Source organism: Anomalospiza imberbis, chromosome 2 (genome assembly GCF_031753505.1).
Source record: "Anomalospiza imberbis isolate Cuckoo-Finch-1a 21T00152 chromosome 2, ASM3175350v1, whole genome shotgun sequence".
Lineage (NCBI taxonomy): Eukaryota > Metazoa > Chordata > Aves > Passeriformes > Viduidae > Anomalospiza > Anomalospiza imberbis.
In genome coordinates this window covers 1,006,840-1,034,459 of record NC_089682.1, presented here as the reverse complement: position 1 = coordinate 1,034,459, position 27,620 = coordinate 1,006,840, and the positions used below count along the sequence as shown (strand labels likewise).

The 27,620-nt window shown below is 48.4% G+C and overlaps 1 protein-coding gene across 4 annotated transcripts in view; it reads left to right on the top strand.

Moving 5' to 3' along the window:
* ITSN1 (intersectin 1) overlaps positions 1-27,620 on the top strand; it is a 107,542-nt gene that overhangs the window by 27,507 nt on the left and 52,415 nt on the right. For 3 of the 4 annotated variants that reach the window (XM_068179209.1, XM_068179201.1, XM_068179220.1), the window contains exons 2-16: positions 864-923; positions 2,089-2,181; positions 2,841-2,904; positions 9,052-9,212; positions 10,626-10,802; positions 11,360-11,453; positions 13,545-13,645; positions 14,313-14,376; positions 16,479-16,616; positions 17,444-17,559; positions 19,126-19,388; positions 21,258-21,407; positions 21,784-21,924; positions 26,115-26,202; positions 26,375-26,514. In XM_068179209.1, the coding sequence (XP_068035310.1) occupies positions 896-923; positions 2,089-2,181; positions 2,841-2,904; positions 9,052-9,212; positions 10,626-10,802; positions 11,360-11,453; positions 13,545-13,645; positions 14,313-14,376; positions 16,479-16,616; positions 17,444-17,559; positions 19,126-19,388; positions 21,258-21,407; positions 21,784-21,924; positions 26,115-26,202; positions 26,375-26,514 (1,818 nt within the window). In that variant the 5' untranslated portion in view covers positions 864-895. The remainder of the gene's footprint in view (positions 1-863; positions 924-2,088; positions 2,182-2,840; positions 2,905-9,051; positions 9,213-10,625; positions 10,803-11,359; positions 11,454-13,544; positions 13,646-14,312; positions 14,377-16,478; positions 16,617-17,443; positions 17,560-19,125; positions 19,389-21,257; positions 21,408-21,783; positions 21,925-26,114; positions 26,203-26,374; positions 26,515-27,620) is intronic. The other variant, XM_068179214.1, reaches the window with a different exon arrangement.

The following is a 27,620-nucleotide window of genomic DNA, read 5'->3' as shown; positions in this document are numbered from 1 at the left end:
AATTTCTGCTGCTGTTCAAGCAGCCTAAATTATTCTCCTGATTCTGTTCCCCTTTGCCTTTCTGCTGTTGCCTGGAAGACACGAGTGGAATCTCCCAGGACAAGAGGCCACGGCTCATTGTTGTGCAGCTCCGGTGCTGGTCATTGTCCCCTGGCTCAGGCAGCTCATGTCAGCCTTTGTGTGCAGCAAGAAAAATGTTTTTCCTTTTCTGCGTCCAGCTGAAATTTGGAGCCTGTGTGGTGGCTTTGTTGGCAGAGCCAGTGGTGCTCTCCTGGAGGCTCCACTGCACCTTGGGCACTTGGTGCTCCTCAGGTCTGGGGCTGGGCTGGGGACAAAGCAGGACATGGAGTTTAATCTTTATCATGTGTATGGTTTAAAACAAAGGGACCCCGAGCAAGGCAGGGCATTTGCTGTCAGGAATAAAAACCAGATCACTGATGTTGGGTTGCAGTACTTGGAAATGGAGCCAGTTTCCCTCCTAAGCAGGAGCAGGGGTTGTGGCACTCAGGAAAGTCACGGAGCCTGGAGCAGCATCGCTGGGATCTGACTGAGCTCTGCCCTCACTCCATCTCTGGCTATTTATAAATAAATACTTATTTATAAATAAAGGCTGGTATTGAGGCCATTCTTAAAGCAGAACTGAAATGTAGCTGTTTGCTGGTAGGAAGATGCCCTCATAGATGCACAGGGAAGTGCAAAAATGAGACACTGAGTTTTGTAAGTCCCAGTTGGCGTGGGAAGTATTGATGCAATCCTGCTTCTCCACTACCTTTTTTTTTTTTTCCTGTAGTAATTAATTATACAGAAAATACATGGAAAATGGAAGATACTGTGTCAAACATATATATTTTTTTCTTTTCCAGGCATCTATTAACAAGCTAAAAGTGACAGAACCATGGCTCAGTTTCCAACACCTTTTGGGGGTAAGTGGTTTCTGATGTGTTCTGAACTGTTCCTGTGTGCAAAAACTTGGCATAAACGTGTTCCTTTCCAAGGGCTTTCTCTGGGGAAGTGTTTGTGCATCTCTCTGAGCTGAGAGTTTCTCTGCTTTGTGGTGGCTCTGCAGACACCTCCCAGCCAAGAGCACAGAGCCCCGTGTGCTGCAGCCATCCCTTCCAGCCCCTCCCTCTGTCCCTGCAGGCACAGCCAGGCCACTCAGGCAGTGGGCACCACCTCCTTCTGCCCCACTCGCACTGGAGAAGTGCAGATGCTTTTTCCTTTCAGGCTTCTGGACTTGTTAGTTGCTGAAAGGTCCAGCAGATGCCTTTGGGTGGTATCACTCCCAGTTTTTCCCTTGTTGTCCCATCACCCACATTTAGGTTAGAACAAAAGTAACACATTTTTTAGCTCTTCATTTACAGCAGGGGAAGTTGCAGCATCTGGAAATGCAGTGAAAAATCCAGGATGGGCCCTGGCAGTGCAGTAGGGACAGGATTTTTTGCTATTCACATGAAATCACAGAATCCCAGCCTGGTTGGATTGGGATACTCATCCCATCCCACCCCTGCCATGGGGACACTTCCCACTGTGCCAGGCTGCTCCAGCCCCAGTGTCCAGCCTGGCCTTGGGCACTGCCAGGGATCCAGGGGCAGCCCCAGCTGCTCTGGGAATTCCATCCCAGCCCCTGCCCACCCCGCCAGGGAACAATTCCTGCTGTATAGCTCAGCCAATTTCCCCTCTTTGGGTCTGAACCCATCCCTGTCACTCAGTTCCCTCTTCCTTGCAGGCCCCTTCAGGTCCTGGGAATCCGTCTGGGAGTCGAGTTCTGCAGCTGATCTGCAGAAGGGTTACAAAAGAGAATTATCAGTGCTGAGACAGAAACTGCTCTGGTTGCACTTAAAGGGTGCATGTGTTGAGGGTCAGGGCTGCATGTGGGCAGGGTCAGATGGGGTGCTGGGGGGAAGAGGTGCCTCTGCAGGTAAAGGAACTGGAGTTTCAGCTCTCTGTGCTCTGGGGGGCAAGTGACCTCCCATCCTTGGCTTGTTTGAGGAGGCCCAGAATGCTGTGAGATAATTACACTCAGAAATAAAAGAGGTTGATTTTTAGGGAATGTTTCTTAATGTCATTTCTCCATTTCTTTTGAACCAGGCAACCTGGATATCTGGGCTATTACTGTGGAGGAGAGAGCAAAACATGATCAACAGTTCCATAGTCTGAAACCAACTGCTGGATTTATCACTGGTAAACAAACAGTTTCCACTTCTAATTTTGTTTAGTTAAATCTTAACTAGGGAGCCTAAATGTGTGCAGAGCTGCCTGGGAGACATATGGGCATAACAATCAGAACATTTGAACAGGTATTTCTTATTTTATATCCCATTGTTCAAATACTTTGCCACATCAGCCCTAACTTTTCTGTTATTTTCTGATATCTTCTCTTCCCCATCCTGCTGTGGAAGGGAGTGATGAGTTCTTTGTGCCTGGGGTCAGCTCACCACACTAATATTGTGATAAATAAAAGGTCTGATTAAATAAAGGCATGTCAATTTAACTGAAATCTGGTTTAGAAATTCAGTTTGTACAGCACTGACATCAGCATGGTTGACCTCTTGGAAAGATCTAAATGCAGAACTGATTGAAGCAGTGGGAAGCAAAGCTCCAAATCAAGGAATTGTGCTGATCCTAATAAATTTTCATCAAACTTTGGTCTCAAAGGCAATAGGAGGCCTCCTCTTCATTACTCTGTTTTGTTACATTGAATTTTCTTAGTGCTTTGTACATGATCATGAGCCATGGAATGGGTTGGGCTTCTGTTGCAGATGGTTTTGCCTCCTGACTCCCCGTTCCCTCTGCCAGGTGTTTGGAGCTGGAGCTGAAGCCATGTCCTGTTTATTTTACAGGTGATCAAGCCAGGAACTTTTTTTTCCAATCTGGGTTACCTCAGCCAGTGCTAGCACAGATATGGTGAGTGTGGGGTGGGCACAGGGCTGTGTGTGGGCAGGGCTGAGTCCAGCTGGGGCTGGGCTCTCCTGGGGTGGCCCAGGCTTGGGGCCAGCCCTGCTCAGGCTCTTGGTGGGGATCTGCATCCAGGGCCCCCTCGGGCAGTGCCTGGGCAGTGCCAGGCTGGGTGGGTGTGGCTGTGCCCCAGGGCAGGGAGCTCTGCAGGGGGATCTGGGCAGGCTGGACCCCTGGGCCGGGGTCAGCAGGGTGAGGGCCAACAGGGACAAGTGGTGGCTCCTGCCCTGGGGTCACCACAGCCCCATGGAGCACTCCAGTCTTGGGGCACAGGGGCTGGGAAGGGCCCTGGAGGTGCTGGTGGCAGAGGCTGGACACAAGCCCAGGGGTGCCCAGGTGTCCTCAGGTGTCCCCAGGGGGGCAGGAGGCTGATGGCCCTGGGCTGTCCCAGCAATTTTGGAAGTTGGCAGTTTCCAACCCTCATTTCAAGTTGCTAAATGCTTTCAGCCCTGTAAAAACTGACTACAATACAATTATACAATTGCTAAGCACAGTAATTACTAATAAATCTGCTAATGGGAGAGCCTAGGCAAGACCTGGAGTGTTAGCTACAAAAATGAAGATTGACATAGTCTGTTTGCATTGCAATTGGAGTCCAAGCTTGAAATTGTTAATTTTTGTCACTCCTTGGTGAGTTCAGCCTGCTGCCCAATACACAGCACAGACATTCCCACACTGCCAGATTTTCCTGCAGGAATGAAAGTGTTTCTGCTCCAAATGCTTTGGCCCTGCCAGACCTGCACCTGTGTGTGGAGGGACAGGACCCAGGGAAGGGCTCCCACTGCCAGAGGACAGGGCTGGATGGGAGATTGGGAATTGGGAATTGTTCCCTGGCAGGGTGGGCAGGGGCTGGGATAGAATTCCCAGAGCAGCTGGGGCTGCCCCTGGATCCCTGGCAGTGCCCAAGGCCAGGTTGGACACTGGGGCTGGAGCAGCCTGGGACAGTGGGAGGTGTCCCTGCCATGGCAGGGTGGCACTGGGTGGGCTCTGAGGTCCCTCCCAACCCAAACCGTTGAATCCCATGAATATTCATGGTTTGCATTAATAATATTACTACCAACACAGGTATTGGTGTGAGACAGAGAATTAAAACTGATTTTCATTCCAAATTGGGTAAGAGGGATAGAGAACTTTGGAGAAATCTGTTTCCTTTTCCTCTGTGAACTATTTGAGGAGTTTATTGCCATTACAAAAACTTTCTGGTGCAGATAAGGGCTGTTAAAGGCAGAATTTTGCTCTGACAGGAGAAAGAGGAGAATTATTTAATTGCTTTGGAAATCTGCATGCCCAGACCTACATGGCTTTTAAATAAAGAGCTTATTTTCTTTTCTGATTATCTTCATCTTACAAATATCAAAGCTGGACTGGTTGTCTTATTTGCTGAAGCCTCAGTGAGTGTTCAGATGTCCCTTTGGAACTTCTCTTGCCTCTGAATTAAACAAGGAGAGAAGTTTTGTCTTAAACAAGACATCCTTTCTCCAAAAATCTTCCATAAGCCTTGGCTTTAAATAGGTGTTAACAAATCCAAACAGTTGTAAATAGTCTGACTAAGGATCTCTTCCTCTCTGAATTATTCAGTTTTCCAGGCTCTTGAGAGGAAGGGAATCATTCCACTCCCTCTGGAGTTGTCATAGAGACAAGACCTGCACATTTTTGTTAATGAAGCTCAACTAAAACTTATTCAAGCTGCCTTTCTAAATTATAAAGCAGCTCATGGGCATTCCTTTCTCTGTCTCTTTTTTTTTTTTTTTTAGTCATCTCTGAATTAAAACAAGTAAATATTTAGGTAAAAATCTTTATACAGGTCCTTAAGTACTTTGGAGGGGGAGTTGTGGAGTAATGAGCCCCAAGTCTCTGAGAGATGGGAGCTGCAGAAAAGTGCTCTTCCATCAGTGTTTGCTCCTGGAATAGCTGGGTTGGGCTTTTGATTGTTACTGGGAGAGAAGGAGAGGGACAGGATTCCTCAAGGAAGGAAAGTAATTCTGAGTTAAATCAAGTTGTAAAACTCTGGAATTAATTTTCTGATCTAAGAAATCCCAGACTGGTTAGGGTTGGGAAGGACCTTAAACCTCATCCCATCCCACCCCTGCCGTGGCAGGGACACTTCCACTGTGCCAGGCTGCTCCAGCCCCGGTGTCCAAGCTGGCCTTGGGCACTGCCAGGGATGGGGAGTCCCTGAGGCAGTGTCTGTCTGGGTGTGCTGTTCTGGAAGTGTTTTCCTATTCTTGATCATTCTCCTGCTTTTAGCTACAGTTGACTGGAAGAGTGGGAGAAAAGCCTGGCCTGTGTTTGCTGAAGAATCCCTCACAGCTGGAGGGACACGAGGAATAAATCTGATCAATCCCTCCCCTCATTTCGGGCCCATAAAAGCTTCCCCAGAATTCACAGTCCTTTGAAACAGCAGTTTTTATTAGCAGGGAGAATTCCTGTGTCCCTTGTACTCCTCATGCAAGGAAAAAAGTCTCTGGGACCTCAGTGAGCAAAGGAGTGAAGTATTATGGTCTGCCGTGCAGCTTCTGTGCTGTTCTGCCCTTCACCAGCTCCAGACTCTGCAGGCTGGTGCTCAATTAAGAAGCCTCTAATTGGGCTTTGAGTTGGGCCTGCAGTGGCTTGGGAGATAACTGTGCTTAAGCAGAATAATCTGCCTTTTTTTAGAGCCCTGAGGAATGGGGCCTCAAAGAGCATCTCCTGTGTGGCCTGGCCCCTGGAATGAAAGGAGAACTGAAATAATCAATGCCAGCTGTTCTCCGTGCATTTGGAGTTACTTATTTTGTCAGGACAGAGTCGCTGGGTGACTTCCTTGTTCCTGACATCTGCTTCCCTCCCAGCCTTCCTAAATCTGTCCAAGGGCGGGCAAAGTGGGGTAATTCTGGGAGCTGTGGCTTCCTGCACAGGCATCCATAGAGACCTGAGTGCTGCTCACTGCTCGTGGCTGTGACACATCTGGGACTGTGTAACCCAGGGGGGAATGTCCAGCTAAATCAGTCCACATTTGGGAGCTGCACAGTGATCCCTGCTTTAACACAGGGCTGCTTTCATGGATGGGTGGTTTGTGTGCTGATTACAGCATGTTTGGTGGGAACACTGCCCGTGTTCAGTTTCTGCACCTCATACATGCAACAGTAATCAAGCTGGCTTTTCATTCTGCAGAAAGGATGAGAGAGGGCAGGAGGAAAATATCCATAGGGAAGGATTTGTCAGCACCTGAGCCCTGGGGTGGTGCTGAGCCCACTGCAGCTCTTGTCATCAGATACAAACACAGGCCTGGCTTACAGGAGATAATAAATATTTAGTCAGTGTTTAATCCATTTACTCTGCACTGGTTCCGGCCAGGTCACAAATGAAACAAATGCAAGGGCACCACATTGTCCCCATTTTCATTAGGAGCAGAAATTAGTGGAATTAGATGGTGTTTGCTGGTTCCCTGCATTTCAGGTGCTGCTTATTCCAGAGCAGCACACTAAAATCCAGCAGCCTGACACCAGCTTCTGCAACTAGAAATGGAAATGTGTCCTTTTTTTTGCAGGAAGAGTTTGTCAGACAAAAGCTGCTTTTTCTTTGCACTCTGTAAAACTAGAGAAATTCCAAGGGGTACATAGAACTCTCTGCACTGATATTTGTGCTGGTAATTTCAATAATGAAGCTGTTGCTGTAGAGTAAAAGAGTTCACAGAAGGTCAGATGTTGAATGAAAAGCTACAGCTGCTGATGTGAATTGGAGTTCAATGAGAGCAGTGACATCAGATGCACATCAGGTGCACATCAGATTTTCTGATTGCTGGGCAATGAATGTTTTCCCATGTAGGGTGCAAAGATTTGCGGTGTCCCAGCAGGAAATGGTGCCTGGAGAGCCAAGGCTCCTACAGGGTGATCTTCACTCTTCCTGCATTTTCCTGGTCAGGGATAGAACCCCGAGGGTCTGTCTGTGCTTATTAACAGAAGGGATTTTATCTTATAAATCAAAGTATTTGCAGGTGTACAAGCCACTGGCAAGACTATTATGGGACAGGCTGGGAGAGCTGGGGGTGCTCACCTGGCGAGGAGAAGCTCCAGGGAGAGCTCAGAGCCCCTGCCAGGGCCTGAAGGGGCTCCAGGAGAGCTGGAGAGGGACTGGGGACAAGGCCTGGAGGGACAGGAGCCAGGGAATGGCTCCCACTGCCAGAGGGCAGGGCTGGATGGGAGACTGGGAATTGGGAATTGTTCCCTGGCAGGGTGGGCAGGGGCTGGGATGGAATTCCCAGAGCAGCTGGGGCTGCCCCTGGATCCCTGGCAGTGCCCAAGGCCAGGTTGGACACTGGGGCTGGAGCAGCCTGGGGCAGTGGGAGGTGTCCCTGCCGTGGCAGGGGTGGGAATGAGATGAGCTTTGAGGTTCTGCCCAGCCCAGTCTGGCATTCTGGGATTCAGCATCTTCCAGGCACAGGTGCAGCACTTGCTTTTTAAGGATATCAGTATCTGTGTCTCAGTGTCCTCTCCAGAGTTTCTTTAAATGCTTCTCCCAGGTTTTAATTCTGTTATTTAGCCCCATGGCATCAGAACTGGTGGATTAAGGCAGCTACACCACTGGAAATCCTTTCTTAGGAGTTCTGGAGGGGTTTGGAGTGTCTGTGATGCTGCTGGGGATCTAAACTTGTGCTGCTCCCTGCTGGGTTCTGCCTCTCCATGGGGGTTTTCAAGTTTTGGGTGTTTTTTTTGGAGTGGGAGGATTTCCATTTTGCCACTACTTATACCTGGCTGTCTCCTTGTGTATCAGTTATAAATAGCTGTCAATTCACGGGGGTACTTTTGGGATAACTTTCATTTAGTTCCACAAAAGCTCTCTTTGAGAGGAATTTGATCAGAAATGAAGCTCTGCTTCAACCACACTGTGCCCAGGGCCACACCCATGACAGAGAAGTAAATGCATGAACTTCAAAATCTGTATTACCCCAGTGCTGAAATCTGTACTTAATTCTTCAAACAAATGCAAAGAAATAAACATGGTGTTGAAAAGTAAGTTCACAGCTATTTCTGTTGCTGATGTGCATTTACTTGGGAGTTTTTGGTGTGCAGTGGCAGGAACTGACACTCTTCTTCCTGCTTCTCTCCCCCCAGGCTCCCACCCCTATTCCCTGCTGAGCTGGGTTTTCTTAGCTAGCAAGGCAAGGAACAAAAAGCAGACTGTCTAAGTCAGACTCCTTCCCCTGAAAGCCTATTCAAGGCCTAGGCTCAATGTTTCATCTTGAGTGCTATTGTTTAATTGAAAACACATTTGCACACTCGCAGATGGAGCAGTGCTGAGGGGAGTCACAGATTTAAAGAATGTTTTAAGTGGAGCTAAAGTACAGATTTGCAGACTCAGTGATTTGCTTCTCTGTGGTGCTGTTTTAGGACCCTGTGCTTTCACTGGTGTGATTTTGCAAAGTTTTTGTGCAGCTGCATTTGTTCTGGATGCGTCGTTGTAATTCCTGCAAGAGTTGAAAAGCAACTTCACAAATATTTATTAATCACCCAAGGAAAGAAATCAAGGAGCTCTGAAGTTTAAATAGAGTCTTAGTTTTAGCCTGGCATCGTTTTGGGTGGAAATTAGTGAGAATCCCAGAGTCCCTGAGGCTGGCAAAGCCCTCCCAGCCCATGCGGTCCCAGCTGTGCCCATGCCCACCTTGTCCCCAGCCCAGAGCTCTGAGTGCCACCTCCAGGGGACACCTGCAGGGATGGGCACTCCAAAGCTCCCTGGGCAGCCCCTGCCCAGGCCTGAGCAGCCTTTCCATGGGGAAATTCCTGCTGCTGTCCAAGCTGAGCCTGCCCTGGCCCAGCCTGAGGCCGTTCCCTCTCCTCCTGTCCCTGTTCCCTGGAAGCACAGCCCGACCCCCCGGCTGTCCCCTCCTGGCAGGAGCTGTGCAGAGCCACAAGGTCCCCCCTGAGCCTCCTTTGCTCCGGGCTCAGCCCCTTCCCAGCTCCCTCAGGAATTTTTCAGCCCCCTCCCAGCTCCCTCAGCCCCTCCTGGCGCTCCAGTCCCTTCATCAGCCTTGAATATCCACACTCATGTGAGCCTGCTCCTGCGGCAGGGCCTGAAGTTCCTAAGTGCAGGATGTAACTGTGCAAACACTGTGTTTTGCAGGGCTCTAGCTGACATGAACAATGATGGGAGGATGGATCCCTTGGAGTTTTCCATAGCTATGAAACTTATCAAACTGAAGCTCCAGGGCTACCAGCTCCCGGCCGCGCTGCCGCCCGTCATGAAGCAGCCGCCCCTCGCCCTGCCCGGTGCCCCAGGATTTGGTAAGATCCCTGTTCTCCTCCATTTCCCTCACTGTTGCCTGGGACTGCAGCAATTCCATTGTCCTTTTGCAGTTCTCCAAGAAAACTTTAGGGAAAAGTGCTTCTAAAAGCACATGGACTCAAACCCGGATGTTGCACACGCACTGAGACAAATTGCACTGGGCTTTTACCTGAGCTGAGCTCCTGTTTGCTTCAGGTTTGCACTGCTCCAAACAAAACATGGCTCAGGCAGCAGGGCTAGTGCATTCCAAAGGGCTGGAGTTGTGGTTTAACCTGTTGGCATTACTGGATCTCCAGGTTTGGCAAGATGTGCTCTGTTGTTCTTGAGTTTTTACAATCCCTGCACCTTCTGCTTTGATGAGCAGTGCTGCTCTGGTAGGAGCTGCTGGGGTGAAGTATTGCCAAAGTCACCATCATTTCTAGGAAAAGAGTAGGGAAGGTGGGATGGGGAAAGGAAAATAACCAGATAAAGCCAAACCTCTGACACCTTGGTCGTGTCATGGGAGGTTCTTTCCCTTTCTGCTTTAGGCTTTGCTGTGGCTCAGAGTTATTGGTGCCTGGGAATCATGGAATGGTTTGGGATGGAGGACCTCAGAGCCCACCCAGTGCCACCCCTGCCATGGCAGGGACACCTCCCACTGTGCCAGGCTGCTCCAGCCCCAGTGTCCAACCTGGCCTTGGGCACTGCCAGGGATCCAGGGGCAGCCCCAGCTGTGCCAGGGCCTGCCCATCCTGCCAGGGAAGAATTCCTAATTCCCAATATCCCATCTAATGTCCTGAGGAAAGGGAACAGTGCCTTTGATAAACTGCTTGCAGCAGTGTGGTTGATCCACTGTAACCCCCCACAAGTTTTACAGTCAGAAGTAAAATTCTTTGGAAGAAGACAGTGAAACTGGGCAGAGCCAATACAGGGTTAAGTGAGAAAAGGCAAAATGAAATGAACCCCCACAAAGCCCAGCCAAATGAGTGATCCCCCCTGCTCTCATTCCCTGTAGATTGATGTGAGCTGTTTGCACACCCTCGTTCTTCCCCTGGCACCACTGGCCCTCCTTAACCCCCCTGGTTCCCCCTGGCAGCTGTGCTTACCCTAGCCTCTCATTTCTGTGCTCTCCCATCAGCTTTGCCCTGTTTCATCCCGACCAAAGGCTGCAGCACCAAGCCCTGCAGCTTCTGGGGCAGCCTGGGGGCTCCTCACCCAGGTCAAGGCACAGATTCCTTTTGTAGCAGATGCTGCTGGGCGGCCGGGGCAGTGCTGCCCCCGCTGTGGGGCTGTGCCTGTGCCCTGTGTGCCGTTCCCGGCCCTGCTGTGCTGCCCCGGGCTGGGAGGGCTGTCCCAGGGGTTGGGAGCTGCCGCTGGAGGTGTCAGTGACTCGGGAGTGCGTCAGAACCAACCTGTGCTTTTCTCGCCCGTAGGTCTCGGGGGCATTGCCAACGTGCCATCCCTCACCACTGTGGCCCCGGTGCCCATGGCATCCATCCCAGTCGTGGGGATGTCCCCCCCACTGGTGTCCTCTGTCCCTGCCGCCGTCCCTCCCCTGGCTAACGGAGCTCCTGCTGTCATCCAGCCCCTGCCTGCTTTCGCTCACCCCGGTACGCTGCTCTCACTCTCTGTCTCCTGCTCCTAACAGCTCCCCTGCATTTCCACGTGGGATTAGCCACTCCAGTGATGCCTTTGGGGAAGGACTGTGCTTTGCTTTAGCCCACTTGGCACACTTGGAGAAGAGCTAAAAGAAGGAATGTGGACATGGCCTCCCGCTGGAGTCCCTCGTGGTGAGAAAATAAAGCAGCACTTGGAGAAATGAACTTGCCAGGAAGCTGTTGCCTGGAAATTGGGCCTCTCCTGTCTCTTTATAGCTACTGAAGTACTGCTCTTTGTTAGGGTGACTTTAATGCTGAACTGCATTTGGTTTCTAACGTATACCAAAATATAATTTGGTATCAACAGGGTTTCCATAGAGCTCTGGAAGTGAAAAGATATGAGGAAAGTGCCCTTGTGTTTCCCCCTGTCGTGCTGGACTCTCTGATCTTTCTATTGTTACAAAGTTCCCATCAGACAGTGCTTGTAACTTGATGTAGGCTGAATGAATGTCACAGGAATTGCCTAGTTCACTGTGAATAGCCATAAATCCCTTTTTCTCTCTTCCCAGCCACTTTGCCAAAGAGTTCTTCCTTCAGCCGCTCCGGGCCGGGAGCTCAGCTCAATGCAAAGCTGCAAAAGGCACAATCCTTCGATGTGGCCAGGTGGGGCTGGGGCAGGGGGTTGGGTCCCCAGGGTCGGGAAAACTCCTTCCCTTTCCCAAAGTGGTCATCTGAAATAATAGTTCTGGCAGAAATCAGTTCTGCAGAGGTACCCCTTCAGCATTCCGTGGGGTGCTGTGGCTTTACTCCACCTTCGTAATGCTCCAGGAGCAGGGAATCATGGAAGTAAAGTAATTAACTACTGACAGCGCTGACATTATCTTCACTTGAGTTTTAGAACAGCATTTGCTTCTATAAACAAAACCTGCGTCGTACACAGGCACTCCTGGTACTGGGAAAACAAGACAAGTAACGCATTATTTAAAATCAGCAACTGCAGGGTAATTGCTGAAAGCAAAATATTTAATAGGTATCATATTTTAAATGCACTCCACATCACTGTTTCTTCTATATTCTTCAAGTCCTGTGTGAAAAATCACTTTAAGGGCTTTTAGATTATTCCAAGGCCTAGAGAAACGTGTGGTTGGGCAAAAAGTGTTTTACTGTGGTTTAAAAAATGGATCTAACAAAAGGAAACTTCCTGAGAGGAGTTAAGAGAGAGATTTCCTAAAGTACTTTTAAATCATCTGTCTCACGGATCAATGGCACAGGTTTTTTGCAAGAGGAAAATGGCTTGGGACACAATTAAATGATCTGGTTTTATTTTCATTTCCTTCTGCTGGCTTGTCCATTGCCCTGCTATTAGATAAGTGACACTACTCAGTATTGGCAAATAATTAAAAGTCTTTCAAAACAATTCATTTTCTCTCTGAAACCTGAACTGGCTAGGAACAGTTTACTAACTGTAAACTCTGGTACAGTTTATGCATAACACAGAAATAAAAATATGTGGAACCCCCAAATCCAGCAAAACTGAGGAGGAATTCCTATGCGTAAAAATTAAATATTTGGCCTTTTTTCTTATTTTCATTATTGAAGGGACAGCTTGCTTTTGCTTTGCTCCCATGAAGGTGTATTATTAAAAGCTCAGGAGTTTGGAAATCAAAAATAGAAATAGAGGTACTGGTTTGTGTCTTGTCATGTGTCTTGTCCTTTTATAAGGTAAAAAAAAAGGACAAACTTTGAATGTGCCTAAAGGCAGAAAAACTCTGCTCCTTGTTTTTCAGAATTAGGATATCTCAGCCATCAGGCCTGGGAAATAGGAGCTGCAAATCAACTGAGACTGTTCTGGGAATGGATTAGAACTGGGAATATTACATTCCTCACTTGTTCCATTATGAGAAACTTTACATTCAAGTGTGGCTTTTTCACACCTTTTTTTTTCTACATTTCCAGTATATTTTACATTTGTTTTCCTTCATCAGCTCTGTTTGGCTAAGAGAAACAGTTAAGGCAGAGTAAAATGTTATTCTGCATTTCCTATTACATGTTCAGGTAAAATCCTGTAGCTCCTCTGATCAATTTAGGTTCCTGCATTCTCTGCCAGTAAATAAAAAAAGCAAAACTCTTTAAAAACAAACCATCTTCCAAGAGACTGAATTGGGACGAATGTTTGCAAACAGGAGGTCAAGCCTGTGGTGGTTGCAGGAATAGCAGGGAATATTAGATGGTGGAATCATGGAATGATTTGGGTTGGGAGGGACCTTAATGCTCATCAGTGCCACCCCTGCCGTGGCAGGGACACCTCCCCCTGTGCCAGGTTGTTCCCAGCCCCAGTGTCCAGCCTGGCCTTGGCACTGCCAGGGATCCAGGGGCAGCCCCAGCTGCTCTGGGCACCCTGTGCCAGGGCCTCAGCACCCTCACAAAGAGGCTGAAGTGCTGCACTGAGAACAAGTTTTATGCCTGAAAATGTTCTTTCCCCCGGTTTTGCTGTGAGGGTGGGGAGGTTCTGAGGTGCCCAGAGCAGCTGGGGCTGCCCCTGGATCCCTGGCAGTGCCCAAGGCCAGGCTGGACACCGGGGCTGGAGCAGCCTGGCACAATGGGAGGTGTCCCTGCCATGGCAGGGGTGGCACTGGGTGGGCTTTGAGGTCCCCCAGCCCAAACCCTGCTGTGGTTTATGACTCTGTGATTGTTCTCCTGACCTTTACGAGATGAATTCTCCAGTTCTCCCTGTTCTCCCTGCTGTCCTTGCAGCTCTCCTGCCGTGGCAGAGTGGGCCGTGCCTCAGTCCTCACGGCTCAAGTACCGGCAGCTCTTCAACAGCCACGACAAAACCATGAGTGGACACTTGACAGGTACTGGCACTGCTTCTGTTGTCTCCTTATTTTGAGCTGTAAGAGCCAATTTATTGCCACTGAGGGTGTTGTTCACATAGTAAAAAGCTCATCACTATTTTTCTGTTTGACTCTCCCAGGTGCTTAATGCTCTTGTTTAGAAGCAAATATTCATTGCCACTGGGATCATTTAATCACCATCTTTCCTTTATTTTCTGCAAAGTTGACCCTGGGAAAAGGGCACCGTGGGTTCTGTGAAAACTTGTGCAGCCATTTCCAGTGCTTGGTTCACCCACTGCTGAGAGCAGTGTCCAGTTCCAGGGAGAGACTAGAACTGGTCCCCTGGCTTGATTTTGCCAGTTCTGGTGCATGTTTGTGGTTTAGCGTTTTCTTGGGTTTTAGTCTGAGGGATTTGGTTGCCCAGAGCAGCTGGGGCTGCCCCTGGATCCCTGGCAGTGCCCAAGGCCAGGCTGGACACTGGGGCTGGAGCAGCCTGGCACAGTGGGAGGTGTCCCTGCCATGGCAGGGCTGGCACTGGGTGGGCTTTGAGGTCCCTCCCAACCCAAACCAGTCTGGGCTTCTGTGGTTATTGTGCAGAAGTGAAGTATTATTTCTTGGTTATTTGGGGAGCCAAGTTCCTGCTGGTCACATCTCTTGCTTATTTTGTTAATATTTGTTTCCTTTTTAGGTCCCCAAGCAAGAACAATTCTCATGCAGTCAAGTTTACCCCAGGCTCAGCTGGCTACAATATGGTAAAACAAATGTTTCCATCAAAACACAAACTCTTCTGAAACCTCTGCACTAGAGCCCGTGGGGTTTTCTCCATTTTCAGTCTCACTGATAAATCACACGTTGCTCTTTGTCGTGTGTAACTTTATAAACAAAACCTGACCTTCTATGCCTTTACTAATATTATTCCACAAGAGCACCAGGAGCCTCTTCTGTGTGATGTTTTGGAAGCTGTGGTTCAGTGCTGGGTTTTTAGGCAGAGCAGATGTTCAGCACCCTGTGCCTTGCACATCCCCTGATATAGAGCACCAGGGAGACATTCACCTTTGCGCAGGTGGTAGAACAGGGAGCTTAACCCAAGCCACACTTTCTGTGAGGTTTCTCTGCCTTTTCCATGGGCATGGGAGGGCTGATTTCCCAGGGACTGGACTTACAGACCTGTACAATAATGGATTTTAAAAGCATTTGTCTCAGCTTCCCTTTTGCCTTCCAACTTGTTGTTTGCTGAACTTTATTATGTTTTTATTGCCCCCTGGGAAGTTGTTCCTAATTAACTTCTGTCCTTTAGGAGTGTTTGCTTGAGAAGCATTGGAGCTGGCCCAGGGGCTCAGTGTGAGGATGGCAGTGGTGCAGTCACTCTGACAAGGCCATTCAGCTGCACTTGTTCTCTTTGCAAAGCACTGGGAGTTGTGTTATAAATTAAAAACCACTCTTTCCTTCTCTGTTTCCTAACAAAGGGATAAAAACAAATCAGCCCAGTCCCCCAGCAGATGATTAACCAAGAAATGCTCTGCTTTTGCCAGCCTTGGAGTGCTTGTGTGGGCAGGCAGCTGCCACCAGCTCACTGCAGGAGCTGCAAACAGGACTCACTCAGCTGGGGCCATTGACAGCTGCCAGTGCACTGGGATAAGGAGGGGATATTCCCGCTCTTGTTGGTCCTTTCCTGGGCCCTGCTCTGGGGTGAGGTTTGTCAGCCTGTGCTGGGGCTGGAATCCCTGACTCAGACACTCAAAGGGAAGAGTTGATGCTCAGCCTTTGGGCTGTCCTGGGAGTTCTGCCCCAGCTGATCAGTCATTTCTGTGCATGCTGCATTCCCAGTCTCCTGGCTTGTTCCTGTGCTCCAGCCTGAGGAGTTCAGTGTCACAGGTGTGGCTTGAGTGAGGCTGCGATTGTCTCCCAAATTTAAATCCCATCAGCAAAGTCCTGTGCCTTGGGACTTCAAAAGAATTTATTACTTACTTCCCTTGGGTTTTCACCGTATCATGGGAGGTTTCCCTGCATGATTTAGAGTGCAGCATGCTGGAGAAACAAATCCTGAGCTGAAGGGACCCACAGGGATCCCCCAGTGCCAGACCCCCACAACTCCAGCCTGGGCATCCCTGGCAGTGCTGTCCAAAGGCTCCTGGAGCTCTGGCAGCCTCGGGGCCGTGCCCATTCCCTGGGGAGCCTGGGCAGTGCCAGCCCCCTTTGGGAAGAACCTTTCCCTAAAACCCAACCTAAACCCTCCTGGCCCAGCCCCCGGCGCTCCCTGGTGCTGTCCCTGGCTGTTAATTTTGTCCAACACCACCGTAACAGGAGTAAAAGCATTTTGTGCCTCTGTTGGAGCCCTGCTTTGGGGCCATCCAGAGACATTACGCTGTAATTTTTAATATGTGCATAATGCCAGGGTGGGTTGGTGCTTGTCAGGACTAGAACACCAATGGCTTTGATTTCACTGCCAGTGGGTGCCCTGGAATGTCAGATAGGAGCCTCCAGGGAGGAAGGAGATCAAACCTAAAAGTCCTGCCAAACACCTGAGCTGGTTCTTTTGGGTGATCACGAGGTGTTCAGGAGAACTCCACTGGTTAAAGCTCCTTCTCTGGCATGAGCTCCTGGCAGAACTCAGAGCAGGTGAAGGAGAAGCTGTGGCTGCAAGGCTGGATTTCAGACAGGCAGCCATGAGAAATGGGGGAAATAGGGAAGCTTTTGGGGTTTGCTTTTCATTTGTTTTGAAAAAACCAAGTAGTGTGGAAAAAATAGTGAAAAATGTAAATGAAATTGGAACTGTATATGTTGAAACAATGCCTTTGAACAGTGTTTTTTAATATTTAATAATTTCCTTGCTTTGTCCCTTCCCTTTAACAAGGAATCTCTCTGACATTGATCAAGATGGGAAGCTGACAGCTGAGGAGTTTATCCTGGCTATGCACCTCATTGATGTAGCGATGTCTGGTCAGCCACTGCCACCTGCCCTGCCCCCAGAGTACATCCCACCTTCATTCAGGTGACTGCTCACCCCCTGGGAGTCTCCCTGCTGAGTTCTCTATGTCATTGGGATGGTTCTGGGAGTGCCAAGTGCAGGAACTGAGCAGTGAGCCCTCACCTTTTGCCCTGCCAGAACAGGGTTTGTGTGGGTGTTTATGCTGGCACACCTTCCAGACTTGCTCAGTCTGGCCATAGAAGCCTAGATTTACGTTCAGGCTTATAGTCCTGTAGAGCAGTCAGAATGTACTGGAATTGCAGTATGGATTTGCACTGCACCACATCCAGACCACCTTTGGTACAGCTGGGTTTGGGAACAGTGGGGTCACTCATCACTTCTCTTGCTCCATTTCACTTCTTTGTGGAGAAACAGATGGGAAGAAAGTAACAGCAGTGAAAATAAGAGGTTATTGACTGTGTTCTTCAGGTATCCTCCTAAAGATTCCCAATTTTTGTGTATTCCACCTGGGATCTTGCTTTTAGCTTGACTATAGTGAGCTCTTCCTCTGTCTCTGCTGGTTTTGCTGTGGTTTAAGTCAGCATTTCCCCAAACTCAGATTGGTTAGGGAAAAATCTCCCCCCAAGTGAGAGATCTTGGGGACAGGGGTGAACCCATCTGGAAGAAGAATTTGGGACTGGGATTCTCAGCTCACCAGTGAGCTGCTGGGATCCTGGAAAATCTTGTCCTGAGGCAATGCCTGAGTGAGACCCTCTGGGCAGCACTGAATGAACATTGAGTACCATGAAACATTACATCATTGCATTTAATTTGATCTCATCATTAAATCATAAATAGTTTGGGTAGGCCTGGGTTGTGTTAAGCACTCATAATTCCTGTTTCCTTGGCAGAAGAGTCCGCTCTGGCAGTGGGATTTCTGCTGCCAGTTCAGTGTCTGTAGACCAAAGGTTACCAGAAGAACCAGCATTGGAAGAAGAACAACAGCAACTGGAAAAGAAATTACCAGGTGAGCAAGGGAAAGCAAGGATATTTAGTGTGCTGTTCCAAAAGGGTTTTCCCATCAGGTCGCAGCCTGGGAGGTTACATGGGCTGACAGAGAAATGTCTTTCCAGAGCAAATTGGGACAGGTCAAGGCACAACCAAGACATTGCTGGGCCCAGCTCATTCCTGTGCCTGATCCTTGGGGTTGGTGCCACTGGAGATGGGAAGAGCCTTCAGGCTCCTCATGTCCTGCGCTCTCCACCCAGCCCTTTGCAGCCCTGGCACAGGATTGCAAGGAAAAATTCCTGCTGCCTTCATCCTCTGAATTAGGTGGAGCAAAGCTTGGCTGAGGTGCTCTGTGAAAGATCCCAGTATTCCCACAGAGAGCTGTTTCCTTGGAGTCTGTGCAACAGTGTGGGGCTTAATACAGATTTCAGCAGTTCCAGGAAAAGAACTAAAGGAAGAGGGGATTGGCAGCTGGAAAGGGGCACAAACTGGAAAACACAAGAATTCAGCTGTTTCAGCAGATGTTGGGCTGATGTGTCCAACTGTGCACACTGGGAAGGCAATGTGGGCTCTCCTGGCCCTGCATCCCAAAGATGTCCATGCTGGCCACACAAGGGAGAGAAACCTGCACTTTGGTCTGTGGGAGTGGCACACAGAGGGTGTGAAAAGGAGCAGAAGGTGGAGTGAAAGAATCACTGGGATGGAGGTGCTGAGGAGTGAGGGGAAGGAGGGACAGTCCCCGGGACTGCAGAGGGATGTCAGGGAAGCGGTGCTGGAAGTGAGGCTGTTCTTCTAGGACAGTAGGTGGTGAGGATGTGGATCTGCAGGAATCCAGACTTCCTGAGCTCAGCTGCTCAAGAACCTAAACCATTTCTTTTCCTGACAGTAATGAGTAATCTAATGAGAATAGCAACTTTCAGTAAGTTCTGGTCATTTGCACAATGGCCTTTTGATGATGTCAGCAGCTGAATTCTTTGCTCTGCACTAATGGAAGTGTTGGCTCTTGGACTGCTGCTATTATCCAGTGTGCTGAGGAATTCAGATCCATGTTCTCATGGAGGATCAGCTGGAGAATGGTTTGTCTAAATTACTCCCCTTGCTGAGTTTTGTGGAGAAAGCTGGAGGCCCGAGGAATGGGAATTCCCTCCTTGGTTTGCTGAGGATGTGGCTTTGAGGGGGTCAGCAACATCAATCTTTCACAGTTCTATTTCTCCAAAGTATCCAGTCTTATTTGCAAGGCCATCCTCTGAAACTTGTTTCTAGCTCCATTTCTCTCTCAACAATGTCTGTCCTATTCCATGGCATTTCTAATCTCAGAGTTTGCATACAGATGCACTGTGTGAGCCTTCTGTCAGGCCCTGAGATCTCTCTACAAATCCATTCCCCACACTGAATCCGTTTCCCTTTCCCACACTAGACCCCAGGCTGACCTGTGGCGCCCTTATCCCTAGTGGGGAGGTGCATCCTCTCCTGCTGGAAGGTGGATTCACTTTGCTGGGGATTCCTCTGGGTTTCTATGGTTTATTTGCTTGTAAGTCAGTGGCAGAGTTTAATGTCCTTTTGCCCCACGTTTCCGTGCACAAAGTGACATTCGAGGACAAGAAGCGGGAGAACTTTGAGCGGGGCAACTTGGAGCTGGAGAAGCGCAGGCAGGCGCTGCTGGAGCAGCAGCGCAAGGAGCAGGAGAGGCTGGCCCAGCTGGAGAGGGCCGAGCAGGAGAGGAAGGAGCGCGAGCGGCAGGAGCAGGAGCGCAAGCGGCAGCTGGAGCTGGAGAAACAGCTGGAGAAACAGCGGGAGCTGGAGCGGCAGCGCGAGGAGGAGAGGAGGAAGGAGATCGAGAGGAGAGAGGTAAGCTGGGGAGCACAGGGAGGGGCTGGGCCTGTGGAGTCTTGGCTTCTTTTTTTAGCCAAGGTCAGGATTAAATGTGTGGACAGTATTTCTGGTTGGGACTCAGATGTTTATCAGCTCTTGTCTCTGTCACAGTCTCACAAACCCTGAGCTCTGCAGCACTTCACTCCAACAAACTAAAAATGGAGCCCATCTCTCTCTCTCCAAGGCCTTTTAAGGATCAACTGTCCAATTAAGAAATGACACCTCAATTATTTTCACTTTTAACCCAATACCCAACCACCCGTGCCCGCAATGTGGACTTTTTTATCCAATTCCACAAAACCACCCAAACCCATGGAGAAGGAGGTGGAGGAGAAGGAGCAGCCTCCACCCTAAAACCTCCCTCTTGCTTTATATCTATTGCTGCATCCTAAACCCTTAAACTCTGAGTTTCCCACCCTGTGATATCACACACTTCTGTTCAAACTCCACCCCACAATCCCAGTTCTGTCATTCCATTTTGGAAGCTTCTCCAGGGCCTCAGGTCAGTGCGGTGTTCTCCTGGGGGTCAGGGCCTGGCAGCACAGAAAGTCTGGAATTCTCAGCAGCCAGGGCTCCAATAGTGCCCCAGCTTGGGAGCCTCCAGGTGAGTGCTGGGCACTCAGTGTGGTGCTGCCAGGGTGGGGAGCAAACTTTTAAAGCAGGAACTAAAATTTCTGGGGTGTGAAAGGCAAGGAAGGGGTAGATTTTTCTTCATTTGTCCTGTGAAATGAATGGATGAGACACTGACATCTAGGACAACATGCTCCTGACCTCTCACTTCTTTAAAAATAATATTTATTATTACTGTTATTATATTGGGTGTTAAGAGGTGTGTGAATGAATGAGAAAAATCTTCTGGTATTAATGATTTTCCAGGAATGAGTTCATTTCATAGAGTCCCAGAATGGTTTGGGTTGGAAGGGATCTTCAAGATCCTCCAGTTCCAACCCTCTGCCATGGGCAGGGATAACATTCACCAGACCAGCTAGCAGCATCCAACCTGGCCTTTGACTTGTTAAAAGAAACACACCCTGGTTAACCCAAAAATCTCCCCTTTTCTCCCATTGCCAAACCTTGATAGGTTCAGCACAGAAACACTTGCCTGTTCTTTGCAAAGCTACAGAAGGTCTGATGCTGGAGGTTGGAAAGAGATTTGAGTATGTCCTAGAGAGTTCTCCCAGTCCCAGTGTTAAACAACCTGTTAAATCAGCAAACTGGATCTTGGAAAACAGAGGGGATTTCTGTTCAGTCACCTCTGTGATGCCTCAGGTTTGGCTTTTCTATTTTCCACGTTCTGTGCTGCTTTAGTGTGCAGTTCTGAGCTTCACATTATGGGATGCTGAGCTCTCTGCACAGAGCAGGGAGACAAAACAATTCCTTCTCCAGCTGGGCACCAAGGACAAATGATCCAAATCTCAGCCCAGGAGCACAAACAACGTGGGCTGGAGAGAGGAAAACAAGCAGGATGGGACTGCATGGGCTAAAGCTGGAATGGGACAATGAACTCCAGTGTGCCAATGGAGCAGAGCTGATCCCAGTGAGAGCCCCCGGGAGCGCTCGTGCATTTTGGGACCATTTGGGTTCATCCTGGGTGCAGCCCTGGCTGGGCTCTGGTGCTGCCCAAGGTGGATCCAGAGGAGATCCTTTGGATAGATCCCTGCTTTATTCTGTGACTCTGCCCAGCTCTGCTCTAGGTCAGCCTTGATAAGGCATCATCTGCTGGAAGCAACCTCCGAGCAATTTGTGTGTGCAGATCCCAGAGCAGCCCCTGGTTTGTGCCAACCTTCTAACTGAATATCAGAATAGGAATATCCCAAATTCCAGATGTTGATTTTTGAACTGCAGGCTGCCAAACGGGAGCTGGAGAGGCAGAGGCAGCTGGAGTGGGAGCGCAACCGGCGGCAGGAGCTGCTGAACCAGAGGAACAAGGAGCAGGAGGACATCGTGGTGCTGAAGGCCAAGAAGAAAACCCTGGAATTCGAGCTGGAAGCTCTTGTGAGTGGTGGTGGAGCAGCTCACACACACAAGCACAGCGTGGTGGTGACTGTGCCCTGGCCGTGGTTGTTTTCTACAATTTCCACCACTGATATTTCTCCTAGTGTCACTTGAGGTGTTGTTATCCCAATTGTGATGCCAGAAAATGTCACTGCTTAGGAGAAAAGGCCACATTTTGTCTGGGGAAAACATTAAAGCTTTTTCCTGAAAAAAAAAAAATTTTTTCAAATACCCTGTAAACTTTCCTATCCCTAAAGATGTAAATGAGTTTTTAAAAAGGAGTTTTTAAAAGAAGTTTTTAGATCCAGACTTGCATGACTGAACATTATGGTAAAAGAACACCTATTAAATAGATATTTTTCTTTTTTTTTTTAAGAATGATAAAAGAAACCAGTTGGAGGGGAAGCTTCAGGATATCAGGTGTCGGCTGTCGACCCAAAGACAAGAAATTGAAAGTACAAATAAATCCAGGGAGCTCAGAATTGCAGAAATCACCCATTTGCAGCAGCAGCTACAGGTGAGAGAGCGTTCTCTAATTTTATTCTTAGCCTTGAATTTTGACCTCCTCAAAAACATCAATCTGCTGAGGAAACTTGGAATGAGCTGTTCCTCACACTTAAAGATAATTTGTCGTTCCTGTAAGTTCGTGTCCTTCAGAGGTGTCTAGGAACTGCTTCCTACACTTGAAGGTGTGTCTGGGATTATCCTTTCATCCCCCTGGGCTCCGGGTGTGGGGAGCAGGAAATGCTTGGGCTGCAGGTGTTTTTGGGGGTGAGGGGAAGGAAATTGTCCTGTGTACATTTTGCTGTTTGTGTGCTGGGGAAAAGAACTGGCTGCAGTGAAGTGGCTTGTTGATGGGTTTTATTTAATTATAAAAATAATGAGCGTTGAAGACGGAAGCTCCCAGTGACAGCAGGGAGTTGTTGATCTAAGCCTGGCGTTTGCCTTTCTTACTGATGTAGAATTCTGTCACATGAGAGCTGGAGCTGAGCAGGTGTCTGCCTTCAGTGAAAGAATATTCCCTGTAGTTTGTAAGGGTTTTTCAATGGGCTGTAGTGTTTGATTCAGGAGTTTTTCTCCTGATTAAATACTTCATAGTGCTTGAAATTAATTCTTGGCTGGTCATGGGGGGCTCTCAGTGTGTTTGTACCGCTTCAAAGAATCTCACACCTACAGAGCTGAGGTGTAAAACCTGGCTTAAAACCTGATCCTGCTGTTTTATTATAAAAATTAGTAATTAAGTTAAAAAGTAATTAGATATTAAGTTAAAAATAAAAATAATTTCATAATTAAATAATTTTTCCTTAAAAAACCTTTTAAAGATAAATACAAAACAATTTTATAACTTATTAATAAAATACTATAAATCTCACAACTTATAAAACTATGATATATGTAAAAAATAATAAAAATCCAAGTCCAAACACAAAATACCATTTCAAACACTTTCAATCCCAGCTGTAACAAAAACAAACAAAAAAACCCACAAACCAATATTTAGTGGTGCCTCATGTCAGGATCAAACTCACAACCTTCAGATTATGAAACTGTATTTTTGAGGGTCTGTGCTTTTTATAAAAATTTAAATAAATTTAAATGTATTTAAATTTAAATATTATAATAATACTTTAGAAATCTTTTTTATGGTAATAATTATAATAAAATAATTCCATCCCAGCTTCACTCCTGCTTTCCCTGGCAGTTGTTCTGTTGGGTTTTGGGCTTTGAGGTGGCTTGGCAGCAATAGCTGTGGCTGTGTGGTGATGCCTGCTCTCACTGATCTCCACCACTGATATTTCTCCTAGTGTCACTTGAGGTGATTTTATCCCAATTGTGATGCCAGAAAATGTCACTGCTTAGGAGAAAAGGCCACATTTTGTCTGGGGAGAACCTTAAAGCTTTTTCCTGAAAAAAAGTTGGGTTTTTTTTCAAATATCCTGTAAACTTTCCTATCTCATCTGTAGAGGACAGACAAAGACATAAATGAGCTTTAGGAAAGGAGATTTTCATCCTCTAAACTCTCAAATAGGTTAAAAAGTCAATAGTGTCGTTACCTTTGTAGGGTGATGTATCTTCACTGGAAGTAGTTGAGTCTAATACATCTGACACTTGCTGTGGGAAGATGAATTCATTCAGAGGAGTAATTATTCTTCTGACCTCCTCGGTGATTGGAAGAGAATTTTCCCTTGTCCAGGGGGCAGGAGCTAGGTTTTGATTTCCCCTCCACGTGGGACTTTACTCAACTCTTGGCCATTTCTTGTTGCACGAGTTTCCAGAGTTTGTGGTGCCCTTAATTTCTTTCATCTGTTTCTTCAGTATGAGGCAGGGATGTGAAATCCATGTGGCGGGTGTTCTTGGCTAGATGCTTATTCCATGGCTGTCTGGGCTTTCAGGAAACAGGACTTGACCTTCAGGATGCCTTGGCATTCTCTGTCCTTACACACTCCCCAAACTATTCGGTGCATTGAGTAATCTGGGATGTTTGGAAGTGTTCTGGCCTTCACAAACAAAGCAGCTGATGTTGTGATCACATTCCACCCTCAAATGCTGTCCTGTGGTGCTTTCTGTACTTGGAGAAGGAGAATTTTTGTTTCCTGTTGGTGAACGTTCTGCTGCTTGGTTGATCTGCAGCATTCTCAGAGCCACAGAAACACAGAGAGGTTGGGTTTGGAGGGGACCTTAAAGCTCCTCCACCCTGCCATGGGCAGGGAACCTCCCACCAGAGCAGGGCTATATATTGTGTATATTGCTGATTCCCATTTGTTCCAGGCAGACAATGGTCCCAGGATGGCAGGCAGGGAACGTCCTGAGCTGGGAAGGATCCACAGGGATCCCCCAGTGCCAGACCCCCACCACCCCAGCCTGGGCATCCCTGGCAGCGCTGTCCAAAGGCTCCTGGAGCTCTGGCAGCCTCGGGGCCGTGCCCATTCCCTGGGGAGCCTGGGCAGTGCCAGCCCCCTCTGGGGAAGAACCTTTCCCTGCTCTCCAGCCTGAGGTGCCCTGGCCCAGCCCCCGGCGCTCCCTGGGTGCTGTCCCTGTCCCAGAGCAGAGATCGGAGCTGTCCCTGCGCTGCCCTCGGGAGGAGCTGCAGCCCCGGGGAGCTCTGACCTCAGGCTGCTCCAGGCTGAGCTGACCCCGGGACCTCGGGGGGCCCCTCCAGACCTTCTCCATCCTCGTGTCCCTCCTTTGGACGCCTTCCAACAGCTTCTGATCTTTTATTGAGACAGCCAGAACTGTCCCCAGCACTGGAGGCGAGGCTGCCCCAGGCAGGGGAGGATTGGAGTATCCAGCTTTTGGGATCTCCCTGAGGGGCTGGGAGAGCTCTGTTGCTGTGTCAGGCCCTGCAGCTGTGAGGGACACGTGCAGCTCCTCATAATCTAATCTGTAGTTTATCTGAATTTTGCTAATTGTGAATTCCTGAAGTCCTTGACTGTGCTGTGTGCTGTCTCAGGGTATTTTCTGGAACATCAGGAGCTCACAGGAGGCTGCAGTTGTTGCATAATGCTCAGAGCTGAGCTGGGCACTGCAGAGCCCTTCTGGGTCTGGCAGGAGGAAAGTGGGACAGCCCAAAGCCATGGCAGTGCAGTCAGTCCTGGCCTTAACCAAAATGGAAACTTTCTGTGGAATTGTGGGATCACAGAATGACTTGTGTTGGGATGGACTTCAGAGCTCATCCAGTGTCACCCCTGCCATGGCAGGGACACCTTCCACTGTCCCAGGCTGCTCCAGCCCCATCCTGCCTGGCCTGGGACACTGCCAGGGGTCCAGGGGAGTCCACAGCAGCCCTGGGGCTCACTCTGGTGTTCAGGGATCACAGGACATTTATTCTTAGCATTGAGTGGTGTCATTTCAATCCTCCATGACAAACTGAAGCTGTCAGCTGCTTGATTCCTCAAAAGGCTGCAGTTCCAGAGAACGGCCCAGGGAAGTGGCAGGGTTTGTAGGAAAGATGGGATGTTGATACTCAGGTGCTGTAAATATTTGTCTTTCTGTTCCTGACCTAAGTTGCTAATCATTAACACTGTTGTTAATGTTGTTAATTAACTATTAGTGGAGGGGACAGCCGGGGGGTCGGGATCTGCTGCCAGGGAACAGGGACAGGAGGAGAGGGAACGGCCTCAGGCTGGGCCAGGGCAGGCTCAGCTTGGCCAGCAGCAGGAATTTCCCCATGGAAAGGCTGCTCAGGCCTGGGCAGGGGCTGCCCAGGGAGCTTTGGAGTGCCCATCCCTGCAGGTGTCCCCTGGAGGTGGCACTCAGAGCTCTGGGCTGGGGACAAGGTGGGACTGCATGGGCTGGGAGGGCTTTTCCAGCCCCAGGGATTCTGGGATTCTGTGTTTCATTTATTAAAATTGGAATTAAACATTTTGTAAGTGCTTGTTTGAACATTTCCTCAAATTTATCCTTGTCTCTCTGCCCTCAGTTTTGGGTAATTCCAAGCCAGGCTCAATACTCAGTGAGAATCAGGTCTATTCCATGCATCCACTCTTCTGGACTGGCAGAGAATGTCTGGGATCTGTGGGGATACCACACAGCCAGTGCTTGGATCAGATCAGTAACACAGAGGAGGGAAACAAGCGATAACACATCATTCAGTGAGGGAACAAGTAAAGCAGAAATGAAAATGAGAGGTCTGGTGGCTGCAGCTGTCCCTCACTCACCTTGGTGCCTGGTTGTGTTCTTGTTTTCCCTGCCATGTCTGTGCTCCAGGAGTCCCAGCAGATGCTGGGCAGGCTGATTCCAGAGAAGCAGCTGCTCAATGATCAGCTCAAGCAAGTCCAGCAGAACAGTTTGCACAGTGAGTAGATTTTGGGGCGTGCCTGAGCTGGGCCAGGACACATTCCCTCACTGTAGTGTCCCCTGGAATTGCTCTTTGTGTGTTGCAAGATGCAGATGGGAAAATGTTGCTTTCTTTGACCTAAACTGTTCCACAGAAGAAAATACTGACTTGACAATGTGTTCCAAACCAGGGGATTCCCTTCTCACCATCAAAAGAGCCTTGGAAGCCAAGGAACTGGCACGGCAGCAGCTCCGGGACCAGCTGGATGAGGTGGAGAAAGAAACCAGGTCTAAACTGCAGGAAATTGATATTTTCAATAACCAGCTGAAGGTAACCCAGGACTCGTTAAGCCTTCCTGAATGTTCAGTTAATTATTTTCTAACTTGATTGTAGGGGGGGGGAAAATGAACTGAAATGATGAAGAATGTCAATTTGGGGAGCATTCTCAATCTGTCTGCTGAGGATTTTATTAATTTTTGTTTTAAGAAAATGCTGCTCAGCTTTCAAACTCAGGGTTTGAATCAATTTAATCTGCAGAGTCTCTTCAGGAGGAGATTTGAGCCCTGATTCCGAATCCATGATGGCCAAAATGGAATTACCAGTTGCTGTGCTTTTGCATCCAGGAAGGGCAGGACAAGGCCAGCAAATCTGCTGGAATCAGGAGTTCAAATTGAAATCCTGAATAAAAGAGACTTGATTTTCTGCTGCCACCCAGAATTGTTATCTGCTGTCTGTGTGCTCCTGCTTGTCCCTGAGTGTAGCTGCCTGTGGTTTGTGGTTTCATGCTTTACTGCTCAGTCTTTGTTAAAACTGTGATTTTTTTTTTTTTTTGTGTATTTCTGCACTGGCAATGTCAGGGTTCTGCAGAGACAAGTTGGAAATCAGTCTGTAGTTACAAACTTTTAATAGCATTCATTTTTTCATAAAATATTCCAGTGTTCAAGTACTTTTATCTGCTAATTCCACTGGTGGGTTCTCCTGAAAGCTGACCAAAAATGCTCAATTTCCTGCAAGGTGTCACAAATTGTGCTACAAGTATTCAGCAGGAAAATAACTGTGACTGAGACATGAATGGAGTTGTTATGAAAGTCGATCAACTGGGATTAAATCAACCAATTTAAGATGGGAGGTGGGGTTGAATTTAAGCAACAAAGAGCTTGTTTCAATTGGAGTTATTAATAATTACAGGAACAATTAAAAGTGAGCCCCTCTTTTAAGGGGAAGATGAAGTCATCTTCATCATTTGAAGATGACTCTCCCAGTCTGAGACAGGGAGGATGGAAGGGGAGAATCTCTGCAGAGTCAGACACAGAACAAACAAAATGGGCACAATTTATATTTGAAAGAAAATAGAATGGTCTAACCCTTGCTTAATTAGTCCTTGAGGTTTAAGCCTCGCTTGGTTTTTCTCCCTATGTGGGTTTCGGATAATCTTA